This window comes from Setaria viridis, chromosome 3, assembly GCF_005286985.2.
Source record: "Setaria viridis chromosome 3, Setaria_viridis_v4.0, whole genome shotgun sequence".
Classification (NCBI taxonomy): Eukaryota; Viridiplantae; Streptophyta; class Magnoliopsida; order Poales; family Poaceae; genus Setaria; species Setaria viridis.
This window is the reverse complement of record NC_048265.2, coordinates 41,530,987-41,546,790: the sequence shown is the minus strand read 5'-3', so window position 1 is coordinate 41,546,790 and position 15,804 is coordinate 41,530,987. Positions and strand designations below refer to the sequence as shown.

Sequence of the window (15,804 nt, the reverse complement as noted above, 5' to 3'; positions counted from 1 at the left end):
GGAGTCCATCTTTATCTTTAGTGGGTACCGTGTGAAGTATTCGAAGGCTTGGCGGGCGAAGCAACACGCTGTTGCCCTGCTTTGGGGCGACTGGAAGGAGTCGTACGGCATGGTTCCTAGGGTACTCTCAGCTATAACCTACTACAATCCCGGAGTTAAATGGTGGATCGACTCATGTGGCATGATGGTTCCTGACAATGGAGTGTTGAAGCATATACTGCAAAGGTTATTTTGGTGCTTCCCTCAATGTAGTGAGGCATTTCAACATTGCCGTCCTGTGATACTGGTGGACGGTACATTCTTGACTGGCAAGTACAAGGGTACATTAATGATGGAAGTTGCTGTAGATCCAGAACAACAGATTGTGCCTCTTGCTTTTGCCTTGGTCGAGAGTGAGAATAATGAGAGTTGGTCATGGTCTATGAAACTTGTTCGGGTAAATGTTCTTGGACCTTCACGGATAGTGTGTATGATATCAGATAGGCATCATGGGCTTCTAAATTGTGCAAAGGACCACATTGATGGTTTTCCACCGCTTGTGCATAGGTGGTGCATGAGGCATTTTGCTGCCAACATGTCGCGTCGGTAGAAGAGCAATCGTGTGATTGGAAAATTGAAATTATTATGCACGGTTCATACAGAGAGAGAATTTCGTGAGAAGTTAGAAGATTTAGTGAAGGACTTGAACGACGACGCAAAAGAATGGTTGAAGGGTGAAATGGGGGACAAGGATAAATGGGCGCAGGCTTTCGATGAGGGAGGGATGCGGTGGGGTATTATGACCACGAACTTCTCGGAATCACTCAACGGAGTTTTCAAAGGCATCCGAAGTAGGCCCGTTGCTGGAATTATTGAATACACATTCGAAAAATGCAACGCCTACTTTGTGAACCGATGGGGAAAGGCGCGTGAAATGTTAGATCAAGGCTATAGAATTGGGCAAGTTGCAGATAATTATTTATCAGAGGCTGAGCTTAGATCCGTGCACCACTTAGCAGAACCGTACGGGCCAGAAAGGATGGTGTATTCTATAAGAAGTTACGGTACGACTAACATTGGGGGTGAGAGTCATGGAGGCCGACACTATAGAGTGGATCTGCACGAAGTTTCGTGCACCTGCAATGTTCCTCAATTGTTGCACCTTCCATGTTCACACTTCATTACAGCTTGCAAGGCAAGAGGTCTTAACTTTGAAAGCCCCATGTACATGTCACCGTTGTACTCTAGGGAGCACACCATCAAAATTTGGGAATCAAGCTTTCAACCTTACCTAGATCCGTCACAATGGCCGGCATATGAAGGGGTAGGGTACGTGCCTAACCCCAGTTTAATGAGAAATAAAGTAGGAAGGCGGCAGAAGAAGCATTTCACAGGCGAGATGGACGTGTCGGAAGGGAGGCTTTCTGCAGATTATGATACTGGTGATTTTGATATTGACAAGTCGGAAAATCGTTGCTCCAAGTGCCACAAGATCATCAGGAATTGCACATGCCACAGTAGAAAATCAAAAGGCACTAAATCTAGACCGAGCAGTAATAGGCCGCGTACTTCGAACAATTGGGTATGCGCGTTGCTTGTATTATGCGTGGCTATTATTTTATCTTTTTTATAGTAGTACATTATCATATTTTCCGTACTTATCATGTAATGAAGCTTTTTACTAACGATCATTTATGTTGTTTCTTTAGGATGGCGGCCCCGGGGTACCCTCTTCTTGAGGCTGCTTACGACTTGCACTACCGTGCCCACCACCTCGCGGACATGAATGAGGTATAACAATGGTTGCTAATTTTTGCTGATGAATGCATACCTTAGGATGAGAATTGCAAGATTTTCGTATGAAATGTTCTTATAAATTAATTAAGGATGTGCCTATCGTTACTATTCGCTTGTGTAGAGTGTAAACAATTTCATACTGCAAATGTCATTTGTATCATATTTGTGTTACTTACCACTTTAGAAGCCCGTTATTCACAATTGGATTGACTTCTCATTTTGGTAATAATCTTATAATGTTTTGCAGAATTTGACACCACTCAGGGCTAGGGTGCACTCACCACTTAGGTGGGATGAGCGGTACGCCCAGTACCTGCAGAGAGCAGGTTTCTTGGATATCGCTGTTCAGGTCGTGGGGGGTCTCCCTCCAATGGACGGACCACTGTTGACCGCTATGGTCGACAGGTGGCGTCCGGAGACTCACACGTTCCACATGCCCTTCGGAGAAATGACCATCACAATGCAGGATGCGGCTATGATACTCGGCCTTCCACTGCATGGGCTGCCAGTGACAGGTATTATCCAGAATGAGAATTGGCGTGATATGGTCGAGATGCATATTGGGATTAGGCCGCCAGAGCCAGAGGGCGGAGATAGCTCGAAGAAGACGTCCGGTGTTAGCTCGGCATGGTTGAGGGAGCACTTCGAGGTGTGTCCTCCGGGAGCAAATGACGAGGTCGTGCAGCGCTTTGCTCGAGTGTGGCTATGGCACTTTGTCAGTACATTCCTCCTTCCAGATGCAGCTGGGAACACAGTATCGTGGATGGTTCTCCCCATTCTAGGTCAAGTTTGGGAAAACATAGCCACTTACAGTTGGGGCTCAGCGGCTCTTGCCTGGCTGTACAGACAGTTATGTGAGGCTTGCCGGCGCACAGCGAGAGATTCTAATGTTGGAGGGTGCACTTATATGCTCCAGATATGGATTTGGGAGCGAATGCCCGTGGGTCGACCTTCCCGCCTCCGTGTTGATGTAAGTCACAACGGCTAATTCCTTTTTCTACGTTAATGTTCGAAAAACTATTGTATCATGTGACCAATTGGACTTACTTGCAATTTCAGCCATGGCATCGAGACGATGCTCTTCCCACGTTCTATCACGTGTGGAAGCATGTGCGGCCCGTTCGTGGCAATCCGGATAGGCGCTACAGGGCCTACACGAACGAGTTTGATGTTCTCACGCAGTACCAGGTAATTTGGTAACCATAATAGTTTTTTAAGCTAACTTGCGTATAATGGTAGATGAAATAAGTATTGCGTGAAAATTTTTGAAGGTGGAATGGAAACCGTATGACCGTCAGCAGCTTAGCGAGATCGTCTTTTCACCGACGTGCTATAGAGACAGAGAGCTGTGGAAGTGCACGACCCCAATGATACTGTACTACGTGGTAGAGTTTCATATGCCGCATAGGGTGATGCGGCAGTTTGGGAGGATGCAACCGTGCCCTCCTTTGGAATTATCGACTTCGCAGCAGCTGCACAGGTACGCAGGAATAAATAACTATTGGAGGGTATTCAATTAACGCAATTAACGTGTTATACTAATACTTCACTAATTTCTGATGCAGTATCGACCGCAGAAAGTGGTACAAGGAAAATGATTGGAGGGTGAAGCATGACCGGTACATCCACCTGTGGCAGAACAAGGAAGGATGCGATCCTAAAGGTGGACTGTACTGGCGACCCAACAATGAGTACATAAGATGGTACTGTACTTCGACGAGAACCAAAGTGAAACCATCTTGGACTAATGTGCCCATTGAGGATGCACCGTCTGATGATGATGCTGACATAGCTGACGCGTACGACACCGTGACACGCCATGGGACACAGCCTGAGCGTGCACCTCTCCACGACTACATGGTAAGCTTTCGGTTTGTAATTATAGTATCGTCACATTGATCACTTATGGAATGAAAACTACTGCGTGCAGGGACAGCAGCTTGCAAGGCTCTCTAACGAGGCGGGCGTGATTATGGAGCACACTGTTGGGGAAGGTGATAGTCTGCTTCGTGCTTTTGCAGAGGTAGAAGCCCAAACAAATTTTCACTTATACTCGTACTATCTTTGTAACCATCAATAACATAGTCGTGAATATATGGCAGAGGGTTCGTAAAAGTTGCAGGCGAATGGCGCAGAGGATGAACTGCATGACATCCTCAGATGCGCACGACGGGGCCAATGTCCAGGGTACTTCTTCAGGATCACGTCGGACTGCATTGGTGACTACCCCCAGGGCTGCAACACCGTCCACTGCGGCAGGTCCTAGCAGGAGATCGCGAGGTAAGGAACCCGCATCCCCTCAGGAAAGCGAGGACTCGGAAGGTGAGCAGTCTGAGGATGATGACCCTACGTATGGTGAGGAACTCGAGATTTCTCACGATGCTCCACCTGTGACTCAGACGCAGGGAGAGTCCAGCCAGGTATATTCAGAAGTTCCTCTAATTTCAATTATACATTTTAATGTTCGCTCCCGAAGTGTCATACAAATTTTATGATTTGTGCCCAATTATTCAATAGGAACCTGCAACTCATACCCGGTTGCCACGCCGACGTCGTCGTTCCCGGGACCACACCGATGTTGGCAGCGCCAATGTGCTGCCCACGCATCCAAGGAGGGAGCGTCGCCCAAGAGATCCTTTTAGCCCTCCGGATGAGCGGCGGTCACGCCACTGAACCTATCATGTGCCCAATTATTCCATGTCACGTTTATTCATGTCACGTTTGTAAAAGACTAAGTTGGTAAAAGACTAAGCATGTTAGGTTTATTCATGTCACGTTTGTAAAAGACTAAGTTGGTTGTTACGTTTTTTATGTCCGTACAATGTTATATGTTTGCTCCATGATGTACTTGTATTTCGTGTATTTTTCCCTAAATGTTTAGCACAAAAATACGTTTCGGATTGTGCAGCGCGCTCCTGATGCCCCACCCCCCTGGGCCGAAACCTAATGAAAGTTTACTAAAATTGGCTCGGCCGCGCACCCTTGCCGCCACCACCCCCCGGCGAAACCTACTGAAATTGGGTTGCATTTGGCGCGGCAGCTCACCCCTGCCGCGCCAGGCCGCCTGGCGCGGCAAGAGCGCCACCCCCTCCCCCCCGGCGAAACCTACTGAAATTGGGTTGCATTTGGCGCGGCAGCTCACCCCTGCCGCGCCAAGCCGCCTGGCGCGGCAAGGCCGGCCACCGCCCCGAAACCTACTGAAAGTGGGTTGCAGCTGGCGCGGCAGCTCACCCCTGCCGCGCCAGGCCTCCTGGCGCGGCAAGGCCGGCCTCCCACCCGGCGAAACCTACTGAAAGTAGGTTCCAGGTGGCGCGGCAGCTCACCCCTACCGCGCCAGGCAGCCTGGCGTGGCACGGCCGGCCACCGCCCCGAAACCCACTGAAAGTAGGTTGCAGCTGGCGCGGCAGCTCACCCCTGCCGCGCCAGGCCGCCTGGCGCGGCAAGGCCAACCCTACTGAAAAGATTTTCCTATTGGTTGAAAAGGATTCAAACATCAATTCAAATACTAATTTGAATTCAAACGACCAAAATCAATGCGCCTGATTAACTCCTATGATTCATTTCAGAAAAGATTTAAATGCCCAAGAAATTAAATAAAACCTTAGAAATTCCTTAAATCTTTAAGCAAAAGTAATTAAATTCTTGTAAATTCTAACAAATTTTATTAATTTGCAAAAGTTGAAAATTAGGGGGTTACGAAACGTTCGACACGTTTACAGTGATTCTCACTCCACTACCTCACTCTCTACGCACTCGATCAGCTAGTAGTACAGAATACTAGGAGTAGGTAGCAAATCAGATCAGCTGCCTGAGAAGTGCTGTATGTGAGAAACAGAAAAAAGATGAAATAAAAAGGAACCAAGGAATCCACCGTCCGGTTTCCTACAAGCGACCCAAGGAAACGCGTGGAAATTGGACGCTGGTCTGTGCACGGCCTGTGCACGGCCTGGCCTCTCTCGCATAGTTCACTACGTCGTCGTCTAGTCGGGATGTTTCGTCGGTTTGCCTTTGTTTCCATTCAGGTCTACCTTTGGAAACTTTGATGCGTTTGAACATAGTTCTCTCGGAAATGAAAATAATTTTTGACAACTAATTGTAGTTTCCAGAATAAACATAAACATAATGTTCTACATAGTTTTCACAGCTACAGAGAAACATGATCCAGCTACATCAACACGTTCATCTAGTCCGATTCACCTTCATATAGTAACTCGTCGTCATCATCATCATCATCATCATCTCCGGCAACAACAACTCCCTTGCCTTTCTTATCGACATTAACCTTACCAACAGGTAAATCGGCAACAAGAGCCTTCATCGTCTCCATCTGTGCCTCTTCCGCTTTTTGTTGTAACTCTTCCATTTCAAGCCTTCTTTTTCTTGCCCTAACTTGCTGCAAATATTGTTCCCATGAACCCTCAGGGTATTTCACATTCGGATCAACCACATAACCTAAGCGATCTCTTTCCTCCATCAACCTTTGTTTCTCCAACTCCCTCTCCTCCTGCAACTTCCTCCTATTTTCTCTCTTCTCATTTTCAGTTAGAGGTCGTGGATACTTGGATCTATTTTGCCTCCAATACTTAATAATAGTTTCCCTTGCATAAAGTCCTTTAGGTTCCACTCCAGTCTCATGCACCATATCTTGATATATTTTTCCCCAAAGCAAGTCGTCGTCAGGAATAGGCACATCATACTTCTTCCTAATCTTTTCTTTAATTTCTTGTTGTTTCCTTGACTTCCATGGTTCCGATGTATTTCCCAACTTTAATAACAAATCATATCGACCACAAAAATCTTCCCAATCACATGTCCTTCCCTCCTGCAACAACAATTAAATATTCTTACAAATTTGAATCAAGTTACAACCTTCATAAAACATAGGAGACGAGTAGTTACTAACCCAGTAATCGCCATGTGCATTTCCACAGAACGAACCATATCCAAGTTCAGAAGGCACCACACCTTCTGTTGCCAATATACCACACTTGCATCTATCACTAGGAGAGGACACACATGGCCACGGTGCATTTTCACTTTCAAACTCCTGCACTTCCTCCTCTGTTGGCCACATTGCCATTGGGCCGTATATATACTCATTGAAATCACACAACGGCCACCCATCCTGCAAAAAACCCACGACGTGAACTACTCATATGTAAAGTAACTACAAAACGCTACTCCAACTTCCAAGCAATAACATCAAATTAAAGTATGAACAATATACTGCAAAATTATAACTGCTAGCTAAACGACATACTAATATTCTCGTAATATACTTACATGAGTCTTTAGGGAGCATCGAAAGAATGGAGTAAATTTAGGTGGATCCCCTAAGTTAGGACGCATAAGCTTAGCAGGAACACCACACTTGCACATGGGAGGATCCCTCACACGCCTACAAGCAGCCTCCTGCTTCTCCTCATCGGTCATCCTAGGTGGGTTTGGTGAAGGAGGAACCCAACGCCTAAACTAATGGTATGGTTTAAGCTCTGTGCTATGATATGGGAATAGGCGGATCCTAGGATCATATTTGTCGGGTCCATCGATCCACTGAAAGAAATCGCAAGGTGCGGCAGGCAATGGATCAAAAGTCCATTTGCATACATAGAAGGCTCTTCCGGCTGTCTTTGGATGCCTTGATTGTTTCACCTCTGCTTGCGCGCCACATCTACAAAGTGGTACCAGAAGAGCAGGAGGTACGGGACCAGCAACGTTGGACTCCCCGACATAACGCACATACCACCTACACCGTTTGTATTCACAACCAAACGACGCCATCTCACCTGGAAATCAAGTGCAACAAATTTAATATACAAATAAACTTTACACACGTAATCCATACTAGCTATATACATCATTTTGATAAAATGTAAACAATCGATCTACAAAATACAAACACTGAAACAGAAATGAGACTAATTAATTGAACATATAAAAAAATACATGTCATGTAAACCACACAATTGGATGAATATATACCTTAATCGAAGCATTCAACGAGTTCTACACGTCAATATCGCGGGCAGAGACTCAATTGCGTATGAACTACGTATCATCTAACACAAAACACCATTGCATTTTATTGAAATTTCAAATCACTAACCTAACCCTAAGTCACCTAAACATCCTCCGATCTACCAAATGCAACGGTAAAACACGAGAATAAGTAGGGGAATACCTTCCACACGAAGCAGGGATCGATTCCCACTACTTTCCCCCACCAAAAACGCCGGATTTTTGGTGGATTTGGGGGTGGGGTGGCGGGGGCCGGCGCTGCAAGGTGCTGCTGTGTGGTGTTTCTGGAGGAGGAAGAAAGGAGGGAGGGAGGAGGAAGGGACCGGCGCGCGGCCTAAGTGTTGGCCCTGCCGCGCCAGGCGGGCTGGCGCGGCGAACGCACGCCCACGTCAGCGCCCGCCTGGCGACGCGACTCGCCGCGCCAGCGTGGCAGGGGGCTGCCGCGCCAGTGCATGTGGCGCGGCAGCATCTTCCTGCCGCGCCAGGCGGTCTGGCGCGGCCAAAAGGCCAAAAGGGTCAGCCCCGCAAATAAAACCCAGCTGAGGTTATTTTTAAAAATAAAGAAAAAAAAGGGTTAAAAATAAAAAAAAGTTCCCTACATGCAAGGTTTTCACCTAAATGATTTTAAAAAAGTCTAAGTATCTTTATGGTCGTACTATTTGGGGAGAAAAATACCAGAAGCATTTCTCTACATGTGTGAGAAAAAATACCAGAAGCATTTCTCTACACGTGTGAGAAAAATATTACAGGTGTGATAGAATAAATAAATAAACAAAATAAATAGATAAAATAATACATTATTAAGGAACATATATTTTATTCATAATAGGCAAACATGCCCGCGGGTTGCTACCGAGCAAAGAGCACCTGTATTTAAATGGGTAGAGTAGATAGCAAAGGAATGGACTATGGATATTTCTATTCATTTAAAACTTTATTCTAATTATTTACATGTGAATCTTGCTAGCTAATAATAAGGTAAGGTGTTGATTGTTTTTGTTTTGGGTTTCTCTGGGTTTGTTCAAGTCTTCTTGGATATTAATTGTGTGCGGGTTTAAATTTAAACCTAGCTCAGAATTTAAGCCGTTATCCCTATATAACTTGTCAATACAAATTCCCTTCAATGTTAAACGTCGAGTCCTTATCAATTTCCCACGTCATCTCCAATTTAGAATCCCGCTGAGTCAGAGCTCATTATCTCAAGTTGAGTTCACACTCAAAGCCATGAGCTAATCCTCATTCGTCAGTTTCAACCTTGGGGTCGTCTATTTATCCTATCCGGATACAGGTTGAGTACCAAAAATTCAAATCGGAGTTGTCCCCCGAAATATCGAATCCCAAAATCCTTACTTGAATTTCGGTATTTTTTTTTTGCTCTTTGAATTAATTTCATTCTATTCAAATCGATTATACAGATAGTCTGAGTCGTCAGTAATGTAGTGAATACAATGCCGTGTAGTTTATATATTTTTTTTTTACCAACGCTGGATCATCTGGCATGTAGAATCTTCTTTTCTGCATAACTTCCCACTTGAAACATCAGAGTATACGCCCTTCTGTAATACTATTTTTCAGTCCCACATGTATATCTTTAGTGTATCTTCAACTATTTCAGTCCCACATACTATTTTTCAGTCACAGTGACCGACCAAACACTCCAGTGTACATCTTTGCTTGTTTTGCTCCATTCTTTGCGCCATGGTTGCTTGCTTCACTTGTATTTCATCTTGAGAGCTAGGAAACCCTTCCAAAACATATACTTTACAAACATATTAGTCCTAGTGATTACAAAACCACTCAACCACCAAAATCACAAGACAATAGCCTAATGGAACTACTTTCAGTAATATCCCTATTTTTTATGACTGATGACAACACAATCGAAAGCGGTAAAAATTTGCAAAATAGACCAAGTGACTAAAGGAAAGCGAGTGTAACAACTTAATGGCATGGTAAAGGCAAGCATATGCTAATTACTGATGTTTGGAACTTGAGCGACATAATCTGCAAATTTAAAAGTGTAGGACGCATGTGACACCCCTGAACAAATTTGAGGACAACGGTGTACGTTGGCTGTTCTGGTGGCACTAGTGCCTGGTGCCGTGCACGGTGACACTGAATCGCAGCAGAGAATTCTATTTCTATGTTAAGACCAAAGAGACAAATTAAATTGATGGCCAAACAAGTTGTGCTGGTTTGCTGAATTGTGTACAGTACTCGAGCTTGCACAATATGCACTACCAGGTAAGACCACCAATATAACGTATGTACAGAGTAATCAGACTGAACCTAAATGTTTTTTAGGTGCTAATTACCTAACACTATTTGTTGTACCATGGCTAATTATGCAAAGTCAAGCCCAAGGAATGTGATTGTTTAGGATAGAAAGTGAAGCAAACCCTGTTTCCATGGCAAGGATAAAGGCACAAAAGCAGTGTTAGTATTTGGACATGGTGTTGTTAACATTTAACCCTTAGAAAGTCCTGGACCAGGACCAGGCATTCCATTGGAATTCCTGACTGGGACAGCGGAGTGGCTGGTGCAACCTCGTCTATCATCTGCATGGACACTGACTCAAGAAACAACGCTGCACCAAGCCAAGGCAAACACTACTTGTGATACAAGATACCACCTAGGTGCCAGTATGATTCGTCAGTTTCAACTAACAGCGGTCTAAGAGTCTAAGTAGACTGCAAAACAGGAATCAATTTTGCTTCAGAAAGACTACAACAAGATTTTGCTTAAGAGTCTAAGGACACAAATCTAGCAAAGTATCAGACCTGACTGAGTGCAGCAGAGATGAATCAAGCATTGCAAGATTCAATCAAAGTAGAACTCGGTTTCCGTGGTAACAACAAAGACAAAAAGATCATGCCCAAGAGTTCTGCTGGTTCACTGAAACCCTGGAGCAGTAGAAATATGTTGGACACCTACCTTCAGACATTTCAGAAGTAGATGAGTATTCTGGAGTGACCTCGATCTCTATTTCAGAAAGGTAACCATAAAGAGATAAATGATGGTATATCATGTTGGGGAGTGGGGACTCAAGCTTGCACAATCTGCTGAACTATTTTATTTTATCAGATCATTGGTTAGGATGAAAAACCAACTCAACAAACACAGAGAAGCAAACTAGCTGTATTGAGGACTTCTTAGTCCTCACCAGAGTGACTGGATCCAAATGCTTTTTCATGCTAATTGTACCTGAGTGGCTGAGTCTCTGTAGTACTCTGACTGATTGACCAAAGCCCAAGCCCGACGGTCCTTGGAGTTCAAGATAGAACAACAAAGACATAAAAATGAAATTAGTAAGTCAAACAAAGGCACGTGCTGGTTTACTCTAGCACAACAGGAAAAATGTGTCATTAACCACTTAACCTTCAGATAATTGAGGACCAGGCACTGGAATGTCTGACCGGGCTAGAACAGAGGCTGGTGGAACCTCCTCCATCGGTGTGGATACTGACTCAGCCAATCAGGGACAACATCTGCAACAGACATATGATCAGCATGTAACTCAAGTGTTTACTACGACAGAGTACGCTGGCAGAGTATAGAATAGTGCATAGGGAGAAAGTATAATGAGAAGTTTGCAAGCGCAGAAAATATTGGTGTGGCTGCACATAAAAAACACTGATGCAAATGACAAATAATCTAGAACAGCACTAAGATCTCAACGGAAAACACTGCACCAGAGAGGAGACGTGGCCGTGGGGGAGTGTCACTGTCACCTAGCAGAAGCTTGCATGCAACATGGGCCCATCCGATGGCATAGTGAGGCTGGAAGGAGAACTAGAGGAATTCAGTAGCCAGAAATCTACCTAAGGGGCAGATGTAGTCTACAACTGAATGCAAACAGGAAGGAATGCTGCCTGCGATGGATAGATCAAGTACCCGCACCACATTTCTTGTAGATTCACCTGAACTCGGTTGGCAGACAGTGGCTGTTGTCCCCAGATTTTGTAATACTCTGTATTTTCCTTTATACGGCTGTGCATCTTCCAGCACTGTAGCTCAACTATTTTCTCCCTCTATTTGATCTGAAGACACCCAAAATAAAGGAAATCTTGAAACAACTCAACTTTAGGATTCAAAGTGGAGCTCCAGCATTTTTTAGACAAAACCACAAAAGGCGTCAAGTGTACTTCGCTATATCCATTCCACATACAGCACATCATCCTACTAGCAGGTGCTGCACAAATCCAAACGTTGACCATCAATCATCATACAAAGCAACACGGGCCTGTCCCATGGCGCAGAGGCTGCGAAGCCAACAGGATGAATTCAGTAGCCAGAAGTCTGTGGTTTAATTGAATACAGGAGGGGGTTTCATCCCCCCAGCGCACCTTCAAATAAAATGAAGCAATGACGCCTGTGATTGATTTATCAAGAATCCATACTGTATTACTTATTCAATTCAACAGATTTCAGATATGCATGAAAGTATCATCAATTCACTTGAACCCTTAGGTTGTCAGACAGTTGCTTTTGTCCCAAGATCTTGTACTATTCTGTATTTTCCTTTATAACACTGCATATTCCAGGACTGTTACTCAACTATGTTCCCCTCTCTTCTTAATTTCATCTGGACACACCCAAAATAAAGGCAATATCAAAACAACTGAACTTTAGGACTCAAAGCAGAAGCATCAGCATTTTCAGACAAAACCACAAAAGGCGCCAAGTGTACTTCACAATATCCATTCCACATGCAGCACATCATCCTACTAGCAGGTACTGCACAAATCCAAATCTCCACCATCAATCACCATTCAAAGGACCACACAAGATGACTTGTCCTCAGAAGCTAAGCAGGCAGAGAAAATCTAGAGGATTCTGCATATGCTGCCACAGAGTATAGTGTTATCCCTGGTTTCAGTAACTACCACAGGAACATGAATCTTCCTCTAAGCCATGAGGACCAAAGGATCCAATTCTCTCAAGGCTCCTGTAACATAGCCACCACTGCTGAAAAAAGTACCATGACTATCATGAAGTTGAGGAAGTAGATAGTGCCTTGCGCCCAAGAGGCTGACCAAGGTCCTACAGTTGCTGATGCAGGCCCAGGCTCCGATGCCAGTGTACCTGCTTATTATGGCAAACGTAAGTGACAGTTTCTTTTTGTCAACCAAAAGGCCTCCAGTGTTTACTAGGAGGCATGCATATGGCAATGCCTTTATATGCCAAGGTTACCTGATTGTTGGATGTCACTTAGCACTGCAATTGAAGTTCCTCTACGAGTATGATGCATAGCCCGTGGCACCGGATCATCCATGATGAGACTGGGAGGGGCAGAAAGTCCTGCTTCCAAGGGAACAACAAATACATAAATATCCAGGAAATAATCTGATCCAGTTCTTTGCAACACTATGGCCGCAGAATGTGTTAACCACTTACCAGGAGAAATCTGATCTACAGGCAAGGCCTCTGGACTGACATGAATTTCTGTTTGACACATAAATTTATCAGATCATAAGGACAACAAACTAACAGATCTCAACAGAAATGCACAGTGGCTGTCAAGTAAGACCAAATAATAAATGTCATTAAACTGAACTCAGAGCCAAATAGAGAATAATGCATACACAGAATCAGGGATAGCGGCAAAATGAACAAATATTTTTCACCAGATTAGTGTTCATTAGCAGAATAAAGAACAATGCGTAGATGAAAATTCAAAGAGGACTCTGAGCAACAGGCACTAGTATTGTGTCAAGTGACTACTTTTCAGTTTGCATTTCTGCAATCTCGCATAAACAGACTGTAACAGCACAATATGTTGAGATATACAGATTATTTGGCAAGATGTCAACAAACAGTAACTGTACAATATTATAAGCTTATCTCCTTTTCTAGATTGTCAGAACAAAGTTGCAAATTGATTTCATCTTTTGGTAATCATACCTGGATCCTGAGATAGTGCGACGGAGGTCCCGCCACGGGGGATGTTGGACCACACCAACTGGTGCTCAAGCAGGTTTGCTACAACCCCTGAGTTCAGTTTAAAATATTCAGTAACCAAAGTACGAAAAGATACAAATACAACAGTCATAACACATCATGATAAGTAATACAGAGCATCAAAGCAAGGTTTATGCTAATCTAGAAAAACAAGATTTGTCTAGCAGCAACTCTATGGATGGTGAAAACAGTCCTTCCAAGGAACAACAAATACATAAATGTCCAGAAAATACTCTAATGCATTTCATTAACACTAGGGCCACAGAATGTGTTAACCACCTACCAGGTGAAAGTTGATCTGAAATAATAAATGCCACTCAATTGAACTCAGCACCAAATAGAGAATAATGCATACACAGAATCAGGGATTGCAGCAACTATGAACAAATATTTTTCACCAGACAAGTGTTCATTAGCAGAATAAAGAACAGTGAGTAGATGAAAATTCAAAGAGGGCTTTGGGCAACAGGCACCAGTATTGTGTCAAGTGACTACTTTTCAGGTTGTATTTTTGCAATCTCACATAACACAGACTGTAACAACAAAATATGTTGAGAGATACAGATTATTTGGCAATGTCAACAAGCGGTAACTGTACATTATTATAAGCTTATTTACTTTTCTAGATTATCAGAAGAAAGTCGGAAATTGAGTTCATCTTCTGTAGTCATACCCGGAGCATGGGATAGTACAATGGAGGTTCCGCCACGGGGGATGTTGGACCACACCAACTGGTGCTCAAGCAGGTTTGGTAAAACCCCTGAGTTCAGTTTAAAAGATTCAGTAACCAAAGTACGGAAAGATACAAATACAATTGTCATAACACATGATGATAAGTAATACAGAGCATCAAAAGAAGTTTATGCTAATCTTTAAAAACAAGATTTGGAGCAACAGTATATTTTTTTATGCAACAAGGGTCCAGATTGTAATTCATTGCCAACGCAATCAAGAATGTTTGGTTTAATCAGAGCATAGGATTATGTGCTGATCTATTTCGATCATGCTTCAGTCATCATAATCAAGAAGTTGGGACTATTAAGGACATAAACAAGAAAACAAGAAAAAGGAAAAGAAGAATAGACACCTGGTACGGCGCTGATGGGGCGGGAGTCCAGTGGCGGGACCTGGACCATGGAAGGGAACAGGTCGCGCGCGGCGGCTGCGGCGGCGGCTGTGCCCATGATGAGGAGCGCCGCCCGCACCCGCGAGAAGAACGGGCTCCAAGAAGCCGGGCCCGGCCTGCGGTGATCGACGGTGTGGCGAGGAAGCGAGGGAGGAGGAGGGGTCGCGTCTCCGTCCTCGTCCTCGTGCGGCTGGCCCCCAGGCGCGGCATCGGCGGCGGCGGCGTCGGCGTCGGCGTCGTCGTCGGCGGCGTCGGTGTCGTCGTCGGCGTCGGCGTCGTCGTCGGCGGCGTCGGTGTCGTCGTCGGCGTCGGCGTCGGTGTCGTCGTCGGCGTCGGCGTCGGCGTCGTCGTCGGCGGCGTCGGTGTCGTCGTCGGCGGCGGCGGCGGAGGCGGCGGCGGCGGAGGCGGCGGCGGCGGAGGCGGCGGCGGAGGCGGCGGAGGCGGCGGCGGAGGCGGCGGAGGAGGCGGCGGAGGCGGCGGAGGCGGCGGCGGCGGCGGCGGCGGCGGCGGCCATGTAGGCGTCGCCCTCGTCCCGCCCCTCCGTGTTGACGACGCGGACACCACTCCCGGTCGCCATCGGGTCGCCGGCGTGATGTGTCCCTCCCTCACCGGGCTCTCGGTGCTGCTGCGCGGCTAGCGGTGGCGCTCGCGGTCTCGCCTCTCTGCTCTCTGGTGGTTTTGGCTTCCGTTCCGGGCAACAGGTGGAGGGCACGGCCGTTATATAGGCGGGGAGAGGAGAGGGATGGCGAAGTCTGGCTGGCGGGTGGGTCCTAGCCAAGATGGCCCAGGCGTTGCGCTTGGCTTGACAAGCCCGCGGCCCACCTCTCGCGCACCGGCCCAGCAAGCCCCAAATTTTTTTAGGATTTTCTCTATCTTTTCTCAAAAAACTTATGGCAAAGTTTACCTTCAGGAAAAGCTAAACT

At 45.5% G+C, this 15,804-nt stretch overlaps 1 protein-coding gene across 15 annotated transcripts; it reads right to left on the bottom strand.

Moving 5' to 3' along the window:
- Nucleotides 1-9,140: 9,140 nt before the first annotated feature.
- Nucleotides 9,141-15,578, bottom strand: LOC117850368 (uncharacterized). Of its 15 annotated transcripts, none has more exons than XR_011897871.1 (8): nt 14,843-15,567; nt 14,429-14,515; nt 13,699-13,785; nt 13,192-13,239; nt 12,988-13,095; nt 11,689-12,879; nt 11,487-11,574; nt 9,141-11,282 (listed from the first exon to the last, which is right to left on the bottom strand). XR_011897871.1 is itself a non-coding variant. In XM_034732194.2 (6 exons), the coding sequence occupies exons 1-6, from the start codon at nt 15,456-15,458 to the stop codon at nt 12,734-12,736; spliced, it is 1,092 nt and encodes a 363-aa protein (XP_034588085.2). In that variant the 5' UTR covers nt 15,459-15,578; the 3' UTR covers nt 9,141-12,733. The 15 variants fall into 15 exon arrangements, 1 of the variants encoding a protein (XP_034588085.2); XR_011897876.1 differs by having other exon boundaries at nt 11,526-11,574; XR_011897873.1 differs by having other exon boundaries at nt 11,695-12,879.
- Nucleotides 15,579-15,804: the final 226 nt, after the last annotated feature.

Coding starts and splice junctions, on each gene's coding strand:
- LOC117850368 (XM_034732194.2), bottom strand. CDS start 15,458: ATGGCGACCGGGAGTGGTGTCCGCGTCGTCAACACGGAGGGGCGGGAC. Junction 13,096..13,191: donor TGTAGATCAGATTTCTCCTG/GTAAGTGGTTAA, acceptor CCTTGGAAGCAG/GACTTTCTGCCCCTCCCAGT. Junction 12,880..12,987: donor AAGTGACATCCAACAATCAG/GTAACCTTGGCA, acceptor CATAATAAGCAG/GTACACTGGCATCGGAGCCT.